General features: G+C 47.3%; 1 protein-coding gene across 1 annotated transcript in view; it reads right to left on the bottom strand.

The window, feature by feature from the left end:
* rabgap1l (RAB GTPase activating protein 1-like) overlaps positions 1-20,000 on the bottom strand; it is a 116,594-nt gene that overhangs the window by 38,564 nt on the left and 58,030 nt on the right. The window contains 2 exon segments of the mRNA XM_031574948.2: positions 1,586-1,660; positions 7,070-7,183. Of these exon segments, the coding sequence (XP_031430808.1) occupies positions 1,586-1,660; positions 7,070-7,183 (189 nt within the window).

Raw genomic sequence — 20,000 nt, 5'->3', positions numbered from 1 at the left:
CCCCTCCTCCACCTCTCCTCCCCTCCCCGCGCCTCCTCCACCTCTCCTCCCCTCCCCGCGCCTCCTTCTCCCCTCCTCCCCTCCCTGCGCCTCCTCCCCTCCCCCCGCCTCCTCCACACCTCCTCCTCTCCTCCACACCTCCTCCCCGCTCCTCCCCTCCTCCACACCTCCTCCTCTCCTTCTCCCCTCCCCGCTGCTCCTCCCCTCCCCGCTCCTCCTCCCACTGTCTCTGGTATCCTTCTACCTCTTTCACTTCATTCACTCTTTTGTCATCACATATTTCCCCTTCTCTTCATCCTTTCTTTTCCTCGTGTCTGTCTCTGCCAACCCATGTTGCTATGCTATCACATCCTCCAGCACATCTCTCCTCTGTCACCCTTGACAACCCATGTTGCTATGCTTTCACATCCTCCAACATCTCTCCTCTGTCACCATTGACAACCCATGTTGCTATGCTTCCACATCTCTCCTCTGTCACCCTTGACAACCCATGTTGCTATGCTTTCACATCCTCCAACATCTCTCCTCTGTCACCATTGACAACCCATGTTGCTATGCTTCCACATCCTCCAGCACCTCTCTCCTCTGTCACCATTGACAACCCATGTTGCTATACTTCCACATCCTCCAGCACCTCTCTCCTCTGTCACCCTTGACAACCCATGTTGCTATGCTTCCACATCCTCCAGCACATCTCTCCTCTGTCACCCTTGACAACCCATGTTGCTATGCTTCCACATCCTCCAGCACATCTCTCCTCTGTCACCCTTGACAACCCATGTTGCTATGCTTCCACATCCTCCAGCACATCTCTCCTCTGTCACCCTTGACAACCCATGTTGCTATGCTTCCACATCCTCCAGCACCTCTCTCCTCTGTCACCCTTGACAACCCATGTTGCTATGCTTCCACATCCTCCAGCACCTCTCTCCTCTGTCACCCTTGACAACCCATGTTGCTATGCTTCCACATCCTCCAACATCTCTCCTCTGTCACCCTTGACAACCCATGTTGCTATGCTTCCACATCCTCCAACATCTCTCCTCTGTCACCATTGACAACCCATGTTGCTATGCTTCCACATCCTCCAGCACCTCTCTCCGCTGTCACCCTTGACAACCCATGTTGCTATGCTTTCACATCTCTCCTCTGTCACCCTTGACAACCCATGTTGCTATGCTTCCACATCCTCCAGCACCTCTCTCCTCTCTCACCCTTGACAAGCACTTCTATCTCTGGAGGTGTGGATGTGTCTTTCCTGCTCTCAATCATCTTTTCTTTGAGTTTCCATCTTCTCCTCTTTCTGCCTACCTCCCTCACACACTGTCTAAAGCCTTCTTCTCACACAGCCTCCACCTTTGATATTTGATATGCAGCCTTCTTTGCATGTGTGTGTGGGCAAGTGGAGTATGTGGAGTGGACCCAATCTAACTGTACCTGTGTGTATGAATGACTAGTGGGATTAAGGTGTGCGGGGGGGGGGGGGGGGGGGGGGCTATCTGTGTGTGGGAGTCTGTGATGGGCTTATGCTTGTGTGCCTGTGTATGTGAGCATGTGTGTGTGTATGTAATCTCTTATGACGTACGTGAAGCAGCAGTACGGCTGCCAAGAAGGACTGTCCCTGGCAGTAGCCGATCTCGTCGTCGTAGACGGAGTATGCCTGCAACAGAAGGAGCGCCATGCCTGGAGTTAGAATCCCAGAGTCAAAAGATTAAAGGACCTTTTTTTGGAGGGCTGGCCGTTAAATCAAGCAAAGCCCACTTATCGCCAATCTGTGCTGTCTGCTTGATTTGGCTAAAAAAATCAGCCCAAGTTGTTTTGCTCATGCTGTCTTGAGAGCAAAGATAAGAATATTTTCATGTTTATTGGAACATTAGCTGGCCTTAGAAAGACATTCACAAATTATAACAGAACTGTTGAAGAGGCTAATTAAAGCATTAGAATCTGGTCGAAAGTAAACACTTACTTGGGGTGTTTATTTTTCATAAATATAACACTAATGCGCATATACTGAGAGGCTTAAGCAGAGATTGACACATGGGTGCTGCTCAATATGACAAGTGGTGGCATGAGTAGATTTCCGTAGTGTGAGAATTCATTGTCATTTTACCATCAGAAACAAACACAACACACAACACACACACACACACACACACACACACACACACACACACACACACACACACACACACACACACACACACACAATCTTCATAGCCAAACTCCTGAACACACTCTCAGTCCCCGAAGTCAAAAAGTTAAACCTGGATCACACGAATGTCAAGGTCAATCCCAAGTTCAACTCATGATCGTTTCATTCTCATCTCTTTCATGGCAGCAGCAGCATTCCTCTCATGTCTACTGACTGTTGGCACAATCCACTGATAGCATCAACAACGCCATGTCTGTGTGTGCTTTACTCTGTGTGTGTTTTAGACTATGGCCCGTCACACCCTGGACAGATGGGGGGAGTTGTCTCAGCTCTTGGCTAATATGAAAGCCTGACTGGCAATTTTTAGTCTTCTTTAATCTCCCAGTGCCAATCAGGAAATGGAGCAGTTCTTAAGCCCCCTCTCAAAGATGCTTTAAACAAGAGAGATGAGAGACACACATCCACGCTTCACACACACACACACACACAGAGAGAGAGAGACACACACCACACACACACACACACACACACACACACACACACTCACACACACAGAGAGACACACACACCACACACACACGCACACACACACTCACACTCATACTTACACACACACACACACAGAGAGAGAGACACACACCACACACACACACCGCTTTGCCATCTCCCTGACAGCAGTGTAGCAGAACCATCCACATCTACAACGTTCTTGGAATTAGCCCTACATCCAAACCGTTCTTGTTTATACCCCTGCAAAAAGGCATACATCTTGATTGCCATACCTCGAAATGAAAGTGTGCTTGCTCAACATTTTATCCCACAGTGAAATGAAATGCATGGCTGGTTGTAGTTGCAGGTGCTAAAACTCTCAGGAAGTATTGACATCTCTTATACCCATACATTTGCAAACATGTATACGCATCCACTTATGTCATAGTTACATCTTGTGTTTACATCCTGTGTTTACATCCTGTGTTTACATCTGGTGTTTACATCCTGTGTTTACATCCTGTGTTTACATCTTGTGTTTACATCCTGTGTTTACATCCTGTGTTTACATCTTGTGTTTACATCCTGTGTTTACATCTGGTGTTTACATCCTGTGTTTACATCTTGTGTTTACATCCTGTGTTTACATCCTGTGTTTACATCTTGTGTTTACATCCTGTGTTTACTCTCTTGTGTTTACTGTTTACATCTTGTGTTTACATCCTGTGTTTACATCCTGTGTTTACATCTGCCCTTCTGGGAGAGGAGGTGGTCTTGCACTGCTGTATCGAGAAAGTCAAACTGACTCCACTCGCTATGCCTGATCAATCCTCCTTTAAACTGCTGGTCAAACTGACTCCACTCGCTATGCCTGATCAATCCTCCTTTAAACTGCTGCTGGTCAAACCGACTCCACTCGCTATGCCTGATCAATCTTCCTTTAAACTGCTGGTCAAACCGACTCCACTCGCTATGCCTGATCAATCCTCCTTTAAACTGCTGCTGGTCACACTGACTCCACTCGCTATGCCTGATCAATCCTCCTTTAAACTGCTGGTCAAACCGACTCCACTCGCTATGCCTGATCAATCCTCCTTTAAACTGCTGCTGGTCACACTGACTCCACTCGCTATGCCTGATCAATCCTCCTTTAAACTGCTGGTCAAACTGACTCCACTCGCTATGCCTGATCAATCCTCCTTTTAAACTGCTGGTCAAACTGACTCCACTCGCTATGCCTGATCAATCCTCCTTTAAACTGCTGGTCAAACTCTGTGGACCTACACTCACTGTTGTTACAGTACTGTACAGACCATGTAAGCCATCATTTGTGTTTATTTCTGAACTTTCAACTCTACTCTACTACTTTGAATGCAATGTCTCCTAATGTCATCTTGATGGGCGATTTACATTTGGATTGGGATTTCCTCCAACCCCTTTACTAAAGACTTTATGGCCATTTTTGATTGCTTTGGCCTCACCCAATATGCTGCCTTGTCAACCCACGGGTAGAGGCCTTCTTTTGGATCTGTTCTGTTGCACTGGTACTCCACACAGCAATCCCATTGCTGCTAAACTACCCATCACAGACCACAGCGTTGTGCTACTTGACACCTCCCATGTCATGTCATATTGCAACATTCCAAAGGTCAAGGCAGAGGAACTCCCCCCCTCTAATTAGAGGCGACAGTGGTACAGGAGGTAGAGAAGTCGTTTAGTAATCAGAAGGTTGCTAGTTCGATTCCCTGTCGAAGCGTCCTTGAGCAAGACACTGAACCCCTAATTGCTCCTGATGTGCAGTGTGCCATCAGTGTAAAAAATGTGTATACCTTGTAAGTCGCTTTGGATAAAAGCGTCTGCTAAATGACTAAATGTAAAAAAAAAAAAAAAAATGTAAATTAGCTCATATCCTTGTCCTGATCCTCATGCTTCATTAGAGGATCTAGTGGGGCCCCTAATACTGCTTGTCTTCAGCGCTTTAACACTCTTTCTCCCCTCAACACACGGACTGTTTCGTGGTCATTTGTTCACACTGCACCTTGGTACACATCTCAACCCCACCAGATGAAGTCCATGGGTCTAAAACAAGACTGGTCATACATACTGGCTGTACACAAAGAGATTTCGGAGTATTCTGATCACATACTTCAGTACAAAAATGCATTTTCTGTTGCAAAAACCATCATATTATGCAGAAATCATCAGTGCAGGAGAGGGGAACACCAGAGCTCCATCTCCCGCTGTAAATGGACTACTTAAACCACCTGAATTGCAACAATTCATCAACAATTGACTTTTTTAGTGAGGAAAAGGAACCGTGCTTCCTGAATACTCTGGGCCCCCCACTAACCAAAGCATTTTGTGAATTCAGTCTCCAAGCAGAATGTCACATCTTGGATCTCATCACGAAGTTCAATTCCTCTACTTTTCAGCTCAATCCTGTTCCAACAAGCTTAATTAAGGCATGCCTGCCCACCACTACCTCCCCTCTGATAACCTCATTAACACTTGTCTTAACACTGGTGTAGCCCCCCTTTCATTAAAAACTGCCAATGTCAGACCAACACTGAACAAGCCTGGACTGGATCCTGAAGTCCATGAGTGATCTCCAGCTTACCATTAATATCAGAAGTCCTTGATAGGATTAGTGGTATCTCAGCACCAGGATCACCTAAAACATTCAAATCTGGATTTGCCGTAAACACACAGTACAGAAACTGCTTTGGTTTAGATAACCAATGAGCTCCTTTGCGTAGTGGCTGCTGGGCTACAATTCTGTACTGAAGTGCTTTGACTTCATTCTCATCAGCTTCTCCTAGAACGTCTAGCCAACATTAAAGTCCATGGTTTGGTGAGGCCCACTGTCCTTCTTCCTCCCATAAATTTGTGGATGACTAGAAATGATCTGAAACTAAACAGTAGAGTGATCTACTCATTGGCCCTAAACCAGCTCTTGTGGAGATGAACACTTTCCCCCTCTCCATAGATGGCTGCACCATACCCTGGTCCATTCAGTTTAAGAGCTCTGGGGTTCGTTTAGATAGTACTCTCTCCTTCACTGCACACATAAACAATGTTTCTCCCAATGCCCTTTTCCATCTGCAGAACATCGCAAGACTATGCCCTGCCCTCATTCAGCACAGCAAAAAGAAGTCCTGGTCAATGCTTATGTTACATCCTACATTCACTACCGTAATTCCCTCCTGTCTACCACAGGGCATTTCAAAAAAATTGGGGGCACTTTTTGAAACTTGTGAAATAACATTTAACCTTTGTTCAAAATAATAAATATACTCATTTAGGCTTACAGTATATGAGCAATTGTCATCAAGTGGCAAATTATTAGGAAATTATGGGGGCATTTTTTGCCCCTCTCCTAGTGATATCAGGGGCAAAATTATATTTCTTGGGGGCAGTTTTGCCCTTTGCCCTTGTGTATTCCCTCCTGTCTGGCATCCCTAATAAACCACTTCACGGGCTCCAAATAAACCAACTCCATAGCACCTCTGCTCATTCAGCTTCACTGGTTTCCTGTTGCCTATCCAATTAAAGTTTCACATTTTTGCAGACAAACATAAAGATGTTCTGCATACTACACAGTGCGTGTTGAACTGTGAAGGAGAGCCGTGGTTGATCCCGGGTACAACATGTGGCGCATGTTGCGGCTGTCACCACCAACCAGTTGTGCGTAGCTGTGCGTAGATCCTCAGGAGGATCTATGGTTGGCCAGTTATATTGGTTACGTTAGGTTGTTGGGTATGAGCACTCCCGTGTGATAGTGTGAGGATTGGGTGCCCCTATCCAAACAATAGCACAGCATTTGCAATAAAACATCATTTCCTGTGGATAACTAACATGCTCCTTCCATTTAAGAGCCTACATAATCATGCTCCCTCTTCCCTCACTAACCTCCTGGAGAACTCCACCCTTGCCTGTTTCCTGGGCTCCTCCTCACAGCAGGTCTACTCACACTAGTGGAAATGCCTTTTTGGCACGTTGCCCCTAAGCTCTACAATTCATTTCCCCATCACATCCAGCATTGTGAATCATTGTTATTTACAATTATAATAATAATAATTATTATTGTGATTTAGTGTTTTGTAAATCATCTTTGTATGTTCGTATTTGTATTCTTGTTGTATTTGTGCAGTGACCGTGGGTGTCATGAAAGGCGATTTGAACTAAAATGTAGCATCGTCATTATTATTATTATTATTATGGCAATATACAGGATAGATATATGGAACAAAAACAATACGATGACAGTAGTACTTGGAGCTTCAATGAGCCATGAGAAGTAATTGAATTGCTAGGAGCACAACTTCTAACATGAGGCTGGGTACACTGGCAGGCACGCTCCTGCCCAGAAGAGGAGCTCCAGGGACCTGCCTCTTGGTCGTTGTGATCCTGTGACAATGCTGCCCTCACCTTGCAGATCTTGTAGAGGGAGTCCTGGCCATCGCCATTGGAGTCCTTGAAGTAGTCATGAGCGGGGAAGGTGCGGTGAATGTCCCGTGTGATGACTCCCTCTTGTGCAGAGTCCTGTAACACACACACACACACACACACACACACACACACACACACAAGCAATGAGTATTATGCCATTTCATAACACACTTTCTTTTAACTGCAAATATATATACATTTCGCCATAATTTCTAAATCTATCAAATGTCCTGCTTCCTGTGCCGCCTTTCCCACATGCTACTTGAAAATGTTCCACCACCTAATTGTCATCCAAATAACAGACTCTAAAAAGCCTCACACCATGTCGCTTCAGTGCTTCTGCATGGAAAACAATGCAAAGATATCCATTCCACAACACCACTTTTGAAAATATTGCCTGCTAATTGGTTTCAGTCCAAACTTGAATTCCTCAGACCTGGTGCGGTACTAAATACTAACATGGTTTTTAGACCATAACCAGACCCCCCAACCCCCCCTCATCCCTCCGTTTCAAAGCGGCGCTTCTGGATGTCTAGATGCGATTCGGGCAAGAAGCTTGTGTGTCTAATCTGCAGCTAACGCTTCCTGAAGGAAGACCGTCAGCACAGAGTTCTGGGAGGACAAGTGTGAGGAGCAGATAGAACAGGTCTGAGCACACTAACAGCTGAGCTAGAAGAGAGAAGAAATGAAATGGGGGGCCAGGAGAGAGAGAGGGATGAGGCAGGAGAGAAAAAAGGGAATGGGAATAAGAGTGTTAAACATAACAGAGAAAAGGGAGGATGACAGTATGAGAGAAAGAGAACGACAAACTGCCAGTATCTTTTTTTTTCTATTTGCGACAAGTGCCGCAGACAAAAGGGACTAACAACAGCCACTTCTGCTAGCGCCCCTTCAGAAACATCAGAGCAGCCAGAATGAGAGCAGAGACTGGAGGAGGACAAACAGTCCACTGCTTTTGATGGGGTTTTGATGGAGAGAAAAAAAACGCTCTTTCAGTGCAGCAACAACAACAAATGCTCCACATCTATCCATTGTAATGGCCAGTTTCGTGATGCATGTCTTAGTTTGCTTTTCTATTAACAACCAAACCTCGTCCAAAGAAAGGATTAAGATCAACCTTCAGTAGATTTTCTGAGCAGAGGAGCATAGGCGTTGGCATTGCATTGCACTTCCAATCAAACCCATGTGCCACCAAACACTATGAAACAGAATACACGAATAGATTACTTTTACACTGCCAGTTCTACACTACTACTATATTACAGCAATCGTCGGAAAGCCCCGGAACATCAGTGCCTACCCAGGTAAGCAGGCACTTTCACCACTGCCAGAGAACAGCCACTCAGCTGGCAACAAAACATCAGTCAGCGGCTAATGCTGCTATCTCACGCTAAGATCGGAAGACTAATCCAATCGGCCTGGCTTTTCATTCCCATCTTCCTGCCGACTTCAAACATCTCACAGCGACCCACATGGCCTTGCCTGCCCTTCAGAGCAATCTGTCACCCTACCAAAGGTGCCCCCTCCCCCCTCCCCCCGTGCCCCAGCTGCTGAGGGGGAGATTGTGTTCGGGGACCGCAGATTCACACACACGTCCTTCCCGAGCTTCTTGCTGCTCTGTTTCTAACGGCACACGAGTCAAAAGGAGCCACCTCACACCGTTCGAATAGTTCCCCTCTGCAGCCACTTGGTTAAGTTTCCTGGTGTCGGAAGGTTTTAAATGATTCCTTAACCCAGCTGTGTCCGTTAATGTGTTTATTTATATTATCCCAGGGCAAAATGCAGCAGGCTCACGCCTCCAAAGCCACAACCCAATCAGAGAAACAGCAGTGGCGCCGGTTCCAGTGATGCTGTGGATGGGCAGGCCAGGGCTTTGGGTAGGCCATGGCTTTGGGTAGGCGGTGACAACAGAGACAGAGAAGTAGCTGATGACCTTGATGATGCTGTGGATGGGCAGGCCAGGGCTTTGGGTAGGCCATGGCTTTGGGTAGGCGGTGACAACAGAGACAGAGAAGTAGCTGATGACCTTGATGATGCTGTGGATGGGCAGGCCAGGGCTTTGGGTAGGCGGTGACAACAGAGACAGAGAAGCAGCGGATGACCTTGAGACAAACCAGCATCAGCGCTGCACCTGTATCGTTGTCTGTATGCAAATCCTAACCGTGAACACTAATACAGCCCCTGATATTAAACTTCGGTGCAATCCAAACACTCTGTCTCTCAACTCACAGCAAGGAGGAGGAGCCATGGCAACATCAGGAAGGCTCTGGAAATATCCCTTTGACAGGGTGAGTTGTAAACAGTTTGATTAAATTAACAGCGTGTGTCATTACAAATTAAAAGCATCATTACTCAACTGACGGCACTTGGGAGAAAAGGATTGGCCTCTTTGGTCACCTGCACATCAATCTCCCTCCCTCTAATCTCACTACTGCTCAGGTGAGGAGAAGACACTCCTTAACCATGCTTTAAACACAAGAGTCCTCTAATGCTTTTTTGGATAAATATTACTTTGAATTAGCTCGTCAGTGTCTTTAAATAGTTGAGAGTGCTAAAATGACTGCGGTAGAAACAGCACGTATGTTCTCTGTGGAGCGCTGGCACTTTAATCATCATCACCACTTTACAGGATCTGACACCGCTGTGATGGGAAACAGCTACCTTTAGCTCCATTTATGTCACAGTAACAGAGTGGCCCTCCGTTTCCTTTAACAGGGCCAATTGAAAGAATCGCCTGCAGTTAAGTATATTTCATGGAAAGTAGACAGGCACCCCTCTCACCCTGGCAAAGACACAGACACACACACACACACACACATACACACACACACACACACACACACACACATACACACACACACACACTCGCATACAGAGCTCTCTCTTTTAATGACTGCAGTCTTCTTAAAAATCAAGCCCCAGCATTGCGTTCATTTGATGTGCAGCTAACACACTTCTCTGGAGTGGCCGTCTTTGGTCTGTCTGGCAGATCCATAGCAATTAAAGCTGAACAAGTAGCCCTCAGCGTGTGGCTGCATGGAGAGTGAGCTTGTTAGGGCTTCTGATGGAGGGACTCAGGTTGGGTGGGGGGGTACATTTCCCTCTCTTGACCCAATCCAAGAGCTGAGAGAGAGAGAGCAGGGGCAGATGGCAGGATAAGCATCACCATCCACCCCTCAGGCTTCTGTTGCCACTTGGAAAATTAGGAAACAGAGATGTATAAATAGACTCCTGGGACCGATGTGGTGTCAGAGAGAGAGAGAGAGAGAGAGGGAGGGAGAGAGCGAGAGAGAGGGAGGGAGAGAGAGAGAGGGAGAGAGAGAGAGGGAGAGAGAGCGAGAGAGAGGGAGAGAGAGGGAGGGAGGGAGAGAGAGAGAGGGAGAGAGAGGGAGGGAGAGAGCGAGAGAGAGAGAGAGAGGGAGGGAGAGAGGGAGAGAGAGAGAGGGAGAGAGAGCGAGAGAGAGAGGGAGAGAGAGAGCGAGAGAGAGGGAGAGAGAGAGAGGGAGAGAGAGAGCGAGAGAGAGGGAGAGAGAGAGAGGGAGAGAGGGAGAGAGAGCGAGAGAGAGGGAGAGAGAGAGCGAGAGAGAGGGAGAGAGAGAGCGAGAGAGAGGGAGAGAGAGAGAGGGAGAGAGCGAGCGAGGGAGAGGGAGGGAGAGAGAGCGAGAGAGAGGGAGAGAGCGAGCGAGGGAGGGGGTGAGAGTGAAGGTTAAAGTAGACTAAGAGAGGAAATGATCTGAATTCCCTAGTGTGAAACTGGCCAGGTCAGATTAGGTGAAAAATGGGCAGATCAAAGATATCTTAAAAAATTTATGAAATTAAACCTACCATCAGAGCATGTTTGATTTAAATTAAAAAAAATTCTGATGCAATATTTTCGCAATGTTATACTTGCTTAAGGATTAAATCCACACACACACACACACACACACACACACACACACACACACACACACACCAAGAAATGATGTTTATCACATCAAACCCACAAGCCAGCCAATAAGTCAGAGTAATGAATGCCTTCTATTAGCACGTCCACCCCTCCTATTGTCATTGATGCTGCTTGCTCGCCTTCCTTCACTGAGTGGCGATTTCACCCTTGCTTCTCTCTCAACCCTGCATGTCAACGCTGCATGCTTTGTGATGTTGGCGCTTGAAAACGGGCACGCTGTTTCCCAGGCTTCCTAGGAAGAGGTGCCCAGCTGCCTGCTTCCTTTTCCAGGGGTTTCTCTGTCCGATTATGCACTGCACTGTGGGTAGCTCCAGAGCCTTGCCTGGTGACTTAAGATGCAGTGGACTACTGTGGCTACAGTGACCCAGTTTGTTCAAAAGACTTCACCACAGATGTATCCTACTGGATGACGAGTGAAGAGAAGAAAAAAATAAATCAGTGAGGTGTCTTCTTCTACAGAAAGCAGTGAGCACCCGTACATGAACACACACACACACACACACACACACACACACAACATATTCACTTACTCTACGCAGAACTAGGAACAATGTGAGGGAATGTACACATTCAACTCAAATCAAGTCTCTAATCATCATCTTTAAAATCATATCATGCTTTTCATCTGGGCCAGCAGACTGGGTTCTGGAGACGGTAGATCAGTCAGGGGGATGTGTCAAGAGCCTGGGTGATGGTTGCCCCTGACATGGATGGGTAGATCTGAGACAAATCTCCTCTGAATAGCCAACAGCCCAAACCTGGAGGAAGGATTGGGTGAGTGGCAGACAGACAGACAGACAGAGAGAGGGGGTAGAGGAGCCAGATGATAGCAGAGAGGGAGAGGAGGGCGGGCAAGGAAGTAAAGACAGATACCCTGGGGTCTGTTCATAGATGCTTCATTAATCAGCAGGCAGAGTGTGGGAGAGGAACCCATTTAGATGAAGGACAAGTGCTGGTTCTACAACCTGGGCTGCATCCTCCATACCACAAGAACACACACACCAACCTGGGCTGCATCCTCCATACCACAAGAACACACACATCAACCTGGGCTGAATCCTCCATACCACAAGAACACACACATCAACCTGGGCTGAATCCTCCATACCACAAGAACACACACATCAACCTGGGCTGCATCCTCCATACCACAAGAACACACACATCAACCTGGGCTACATCCTCAGTCCATACCACAAGAACACATCAACCTGGGCTGCATCCTCCATACCACAAGAACACACACATCAACCTGGGCTGAATCCTCCATACCACAAGAACACACACATCAACCTGGGCTGAATCCTCCATACCACAAGAACACACACATCAACCTGGGCTGCATCCTCCATACCACAAGAACACACACATCAACCTGGGCTACATCCTCAGTCCATACCACAAGAACACATCAACCTGGGCTGCATCCTCCATACCACAAGAACACACACACCAACCTGGCTGCATCCTCCATACCACAAGAACACACACATCAACCTGAGCTGCATCCTCCATACCACAAGAACACACACATCAACCTGAGCTGCATCCTCCATAACACAAGAACACACACACCTGGGCTGAATCCTCCATACCACAAGAACACACACACCAACCTGGGCTGCATCCTCCATACCACAAGAACACACACACCAACCTGGGCTGCATCCTCCATACCACAAGAACACACACATCAACCTGAGCTGCATCCTCCATAACACAAGAACACACACACCTGGGCTGAATCCTCCATACCACAAGAACACACACACCAACCTGGGCTGCATCCTCCATACCACAAGAACACACACACCAACCTGGGCTGCATCCTCCATACCACAAGAACACACACACCAACCTGGGCTGAATCCTCCATACCACAAGAACACACACATCAACCTGGGCTGCATCCTCCATACCACAAGAACACACACACCTGGGCTGAATCCTCCATACCACAAGAACACACACACCTGGGCTGAATCCTCCATACCACAAGAACACACACACCAACCTGGGCTGCATCCTCCATACCACAAGAACACACACACCAACCTGGGCTGCATCCTCCATACCACAAGAACACATCAACCTGGGCTGCGTCCTCAGTCCATACCACAAGAACACACACACCTGGCCTGCATCCTCCATACCACAAGAACACATCAACCTGGGCTGCATCCTCCATACCACAAGAACACATCAACCTGGGCTGCATCCTCCATACCACAAGAACACATCAACCTGGGCTGCATCCTCCATACCACAAGAACACATCAACCTGGGCTGCATCCTCTATACCACAAGAACACACCAACCTGGCTGCATCCTCCATACCACAAGAACACACACATCAACCTGGCTGCATCCTCCATACCACAAGAACACACACATCAACCTGGGCTGCATCCTCCATACCACAAGAACACACACATCAACCTGGGCTGCATCCTCTATACCACAAGAACACATCAAGCCCCCATAACAACTTGCTTTCATAAGCCCAGACTTAAACAGAGAAGAGCAGACAACGTTAACTTCACATGTCGTTCGTCCCCTATGGTAAGAGGTTGGGCTCTTCCCCTTTAACATGGAAGAAAACAAATCAGTGTTACACATGCATAAGCCAGCCTAGTCTCTGTGTTCATAGAGACTATCGATGGAATGAACAAACAAACCAACAAACAGGGACACTACTACCTAAATGACAATATAATGGTAGGGCACGAAACACACACACGGGCGTTTGCTGGTTCAAATGAGGATTTTTATTTTTCCAAAAAGAATTGGAGGGAAGAACAACAGTCCTCCCAGATGGTGTGTACACACAGTCAGGGGCTAATTAAGAACGGGCGGGCAGAAACGCTCATGCCTCCGCGCTGTGTGCATCTCTTTTTCTCTCCTTCATTCTCATCTACTGTTCAATCTCTCTTCTTTTCCCTCCATCTCTACATGTGCGGGAATGGGCCTCCCAAACCCCCAGGTTGCTGATGAATACTATTCCTTTATTACGAGAGAGAGATGTGGGGCTGCTTCCCTCCTTGCCCTGGGCTGACAGGTAGGCACAGGCAGGCAGGCAGGCAAGTAGGGAGCCATGAGTCCAAAAACGACCCAAGAGTGTGAGAGCAATATGCCTTGTTTACAATTTAGGATTAGACACATCATGTTTTCACCGCCTATGCTGATGATAAGAATTCACAATTTCCTTGGATGAATATCCTTTTCTAAAAAAAACTGGATACTACAAAAGAATGAACTTGATTCTGTATGGCTTAAGCTATCTTTATAACCACCACAGCTTAACCCTAACTTGAACATGATTTTTTTTTTGCGTTCAAGCTCACAATAGACACGCAAGGCAGTCGATCTGCGTCTGTGAAGTGGACGTGTTAGAGTCTACAGTAGCATAGTTGCCTTGATGCGTTTACTTCTTCAGGACTGAAGAAAGACGACATGGGGAAAACCAGCTGTGTAGTTAAGCTAGGTAGTTACTACTGAAATATTTCATTAACGGTGATGCTCCCTGAAAACAAATGCCAATATCAATATAATATTTCATGAGACTGCACCAGAAGGACACTTGTCCTTGGATCAGGCAAGTCGTCAGAGTTTTTGAGTTGTCACGATAACAGTTTTTCAATTCTGTTTTGCATAATTGTACAAGCGTTGATGTCGAACCCCCATCACATCATGTACTGTATATCAGCTGGCTGAAGGAAATGTGTTCACCTCCCCCGGGTGATATAGCCCCTGGCGACCGACAAGGAAAGAAATGGTTACAAAATAAAAGATTTATACGCATTTGCAGCCATTTTAGTGGCCATCTGGAGCCCTGTGGGACTCGTGGGGATTGGGGGGTGGGGTGGGGTGGGGTGGGGGGGGTCCAGCGCTACTGTCTCTCCTGGTGTGATGTCACTGCTGCAGTAACTCGTCTAGCAGACTCCCTCTCTTGCCCAGACACTGAGTCGGCCCCTGTGGGCAAACATCACGTTCCTGCTGGTGAAATGACCACCCCCCCCCCCTGACTGTCCAAGCCCTCCCTGCCTCCTCCACCTCCACCTCCACCTCCTCCTCCTCCTCTCTCCTCTCTCCTCTCCAGGGGAAGATAAGACGATGACCACCCCCCCCTGACTGTCCAAGCCCTCCCTGCCTCCTCCACCTCCTCCTCCTCCCTCCTCTCCAGGGGAAGATAAGACGATGACCCCCCCCCCCTTGACTGTCCAAGCCCTCCCTGCCTCCTTCACCTCCTCCTCCTCCTCCTCCTCCTCCCTCCTCTCCAGGGGAAGATAAGACGATGACCCCCCCCCCCCTTGACTGTCCAAGCCCTCCCTGCCTCCTCCACCTCCTCCTCCTCCTCCTCCTCCTCCCTCCTCTCCAGGGGAAGATAAGACGGCTGACCTTCAGGCCCATTGATCTGAGGCTCCAGCAGAGTTCACTCAGAGCCCTGGGCAGCGAGACCCTACCCTCACTCACGGTGGGCCTTGTGCATATGGTTATGTACACACACTCTCTCTCTCTCTCTCTCACACACACACACACACACACACACACACACACACACACACACACACACACACACACACACACACACACACACACAGGTGGACCATGTGCATATGGTTATGTACACACTCTCTCTCTCTCTCTCTCTCTCACACACACACACACACACACACACACAGGTGGACCATGTGCATATGGTTATGTACACACTCGTACATGCACACTACCACGCAGACATTCTGTAGATACACACCGAATGCATTCCTACAATAAGGTTCATGTGTCCACGTAGATATAGGTAGTACAGATTTACATTCTTGGTTTTTTACCTTGCATAGTGTGCACATTGTAAGAGCCAGTGGAGAAACATTTCACTGCTCATCTTACTGGTATGATGTTGCAGGAGACAAATACAATCTTGAACCACCAGTTTTCGCTTTCCGCTTTGACATGATTAGAATCAGTCTCAAGTTGCTTTCACGTTGCCTGTGGATTCTGTGTGCACACGGTCATGTGGTTGCATGCCCTTATAAGGAGCTGACGGGGCATTTATAATAATAATAATAATAATAATAATAATACACATTTATATAGCGCTTTTCAAAGTTCTCAAAGACGCTTGATTATGTATGCAAATGCAGGTGTACAAGAACGCACGTTCAATTTAAGAATCAGCTGCATTCCTCATTCGCAGCTAAGAACACATTTCTACGCGTTCATGAATCCGCCAGGGATCTTTCTTAGGGTTGGTCTTACGAAGTTCGTAAGAAGACATTTAAGAAGACACTTAAGAAAATGTTCCAGAATGAGGTAGATTCTTTTTTGTAGCATCTTTGGGGCAACAGTGGTACAGGAGGTAGAGGAGTCGTTTAGTCGTTTAGGTTGCTAGTTCGATTCCCCACTCCTCCTTACCAAGTGTGTAAGTGTCCTTGAGCAAGACACTGAACCCCTAACTGCTCCCGATGTATAAATGCAGTTTTCTTGTACGTCGATTTGGATAAAAGCGTCTGCTAAATGACTAAATGTAAATGTAATCTTCCCCTCTACACAATCCGTCTTTCACTTGAATCCCTTCTGGGGCTCGCGCTTACGAAACGAGCCGATGGCGTGAGCAGACGTTGGCGTGTAGTGCCAGCTCGTGGGTGGTGACCCCCGATGGTTTGTCCGAGGAGGTTCCGGGCCAGAAGGGTACTCCACAGCCAGCTACAGGGTATGGCAGCCTCACAGGGGGCCCGTCTGGTCCTGCCTGACCCATATCGGACCAGACGCGAGGGACCACTGCGGTGCTAAGAGGACGCCACACATTGTCATGGATAAATACTAATGCTTTGTGACAGCAGTGCAAAGCACGAAATGAAACCTCTTCCTCTACATCAGTTTAAGTACAGTAATCTATTTTAATACTTGCTCGTGTTTTCCCCTTGCTAGATGAAGCACCTTCACGTAAAAGTGTCCTACTAAAATGTATAGCACACTTTCAAGCACGCTACAGTGGAATCACAGATGATGTGATGCACAAATGCATGAAGTACCAAAAACACAGCATTAAGACTTTTCAGCCACATGCTCTGTTGTAACAGATGTGTTTCTGGTTTATATGCACTCCGTGGTCAATGACATGATTTAAAACGGCAGGAGAGCACAGCTCCCCCTTCAGAATGGAGGCAGTATAACAATTTCCGTTTCAATCAATGTGGTGAATGAAAGAACTGTGATTAATGACAGTGAAACTGCAAGTCAACTCTGAACACATCCTGAATCCAATCAATCCAATAATCCACACAAGTCCTCCTCCTTCTCTTCCTCTTCTGCCAAAGCTCCGCATCTGTGGAAGATCAACACCGAGCTTCCGAGCTGGAACGCACCAGATTGGCGATGATTTTTGTTTTTCCTGTGATGGTGGCCAGTGAAAAGGAGCCCATTATGCAGAGTGTGTGTGTGTGTGTGTGTGTGTGTGTGTGTGTGTGTGTGTGGGGGGGGGGGGGGGGGGCAGGTATAGAGAGGTCTGGAGGAGGGGAGCTGATGCTGCTGTTGATGGACAGGAGAGATATTACCACCTCTATTCCTTTTGCCAGCGAGATCGGGAGCTTCAAAAGGAGGCCTACTGGTAATTGAAATTGACAAACAGCTGCATTAGCCTCATCACAAAGCTTCGGCACACAAAGGAGCGACAGAAAAAAGATCAGGTGAGAAAGAGCCGCAGAGATTGAAAGGGAGAGAGGGAGAGAGGGAGAGAGAGGGGAATAAAGACAGCCAGGCTTTGCCAGGATAGATTAATCTACATCATGAATTATGCATGCTTGCACCGTATGCGATCGCCCTGACGCTACCTTATTAAAAGGGCATCACCGGGAGAAAATGTGCACCAAATCAAAAAAGAACACACGCACTCTCTCTCTCTCTCTCTCTCTCACACACACACACACACACACACACACACACACACACAATTACACACACAACTGTGAAGCTCCTCTTCTGTATAGGTGTGGGTGTATTTTATGGAAGTTATCATGTTTTATCATGTTTGATTAAGTTATTGCACATTTAGCTACTGCTCATGACAACACATTGGTTACCTGGACTTCAGGTAACAACTCTTTATAGCAGGTGATTTGTAAAAAAAAAAAAAGAAAATCAAGCATCAAACCCAATCCTTTCTTTGTTATTAAAACCCTACTGTCATGTTACTAGCCATAAAATGTGTCAACATCAGGCGATGCATCTGTCCCAAGGACACGTTCCCAAAATGGACACACAACACACAACACTTCACATTCACTCCCATCCTCCATCCACAGCCTGTCTCCCCCCCAGGCCCTGACCACACACACACACACACACACACACACACACACACACACACACACACACACACACACACACACACACACACACACACACACACTTACTCACACACACACACACACACACACACACACACACACACACACACACACACACACACACACACACACACACACACACACACACACACACCCCTGACCACACACAGTGCATGGTGTTGTTATCCAGATGATGTCAATGCATTCATTCAAATCTCCAGAGGTCTGAAGAGCAGTCAGACCAGTGGCAAAGTGATTGGCCCACATAATAATACAACCAAGTTGTATATGAAGGCTGCCACGGCAACAACCTTCCCACCAAGCTGCGTCCACCCCAGTATATGGAGAAAAATGGTAGGGGGAAAGGAAATAACCAGTCAGCATTTCACTCATTTATTTGACTTTGATAAGAGTTCTTTCACATCAGGAATTGTAGGATAGCTGCGGCTGGATATAGTTCTCTCTGTCCTTTTTTTTAAAGATTTATTTTGGGGCTTTTTAATGCCTTTATTTGGACAGGAGAGGGAAGTGTGATGACAGGAAGTGAGGCGGAGAAGAGGAGGGGGAGAGGACCGGGAAACGACATCAGGCCAGACTTGAGCCTGTGTCCCCGCGGGCAATGAAGCCCGTAAATGGGGGGACTTATCGGCTTGCGCCTCAGTGCCCCCCCCCCCCTTCTGTCCTTTCTTCTGTAACTCTTTTACACCGTCTTTATCTTCTCCTGTCTTTATCTTCTCCTGTCTTTATCTTCTCCTGTCTTTATCTTCTCCTGTCTTTATCTTCTCCCAGTCTCAACCAATATATATCCACTGTCCACTCATTCTTTATTTCATTCCATCATTATCATTTGTCCAAACTTATCCTCGAATGTGTCCATATAAGGTTTTTCCGCAACATCTCTCTCCCTCTCCCTCCCTCTCTTTCTTTCTTTCTTTCTTTCTCTCTCCCTCTCTCTCTCTCTCCCTCCCTCCTCTCTCTCCCTCCCTCCCTCCCTCTCCCCTGTCTAATTGATGGTGCGGAGGAGGAAGGTGACAATGCCCTGTGCTTCCACTGGGGGTGGTTGAATGGGTGTGTGGGTGGGGGGGTTCCCATGGTGTCACATCGCTGCAGCAACCCCCCCCCCGCCCACCTCTGCACTCAGAGACGCTGACAGCTCACCGCAGTGACACTTTTCCTCCCTGACCTGGTTGCTGTGGCAGAGCTTCTCATCTGGCTCCGAGTAGCTCTCAACAAGTCTCACCGCCACCAGAGTGAGAGTGAGAGGGTGGAGGGTGGAGGATGAGAAGTTATCGTCAACACTGTCATACCTGAAGCAGAGGGAGAAGGAAACCCGCAGTAGCTAAAAATGAGCACTGACGTGGGGGACGGAGGCGCGCACGGAGCAGGATACTCAGTAAACAGAGCCAGAATGAGGCTTCTATTAATCACCAATATTAGATAGAATAATAGAGAGAATAATAGAGAGAGATAGAGAGAGAGAGAGACACTTATTACACTACTAAAATTCCAATGAAACCTTTCCTTTACCCAGTTTTTTTTTTTTTTTCAGCTCCAAGTTGCCATAGTTACAACACCTCATTTAGTTTGGGGCAGCAGTGGAAAAAACTCAAGC

The sequence above is a fragment of the Clupea harengus genome, chromosome 10, assembly GCF_900700415.2.
Source record: "Clupea harengus chromosome 10, Ch_v2.0.2, whole genome shotgun sequence".
NCBI lineage: Eukaryota > Metazoa > Chordata > Actinopteri > Clupeiformes > Clupeidae > Clupea > Clupea harengus.
This window is presented reverse-complemented; position numbering and strand designations above follow the sequence as displayed.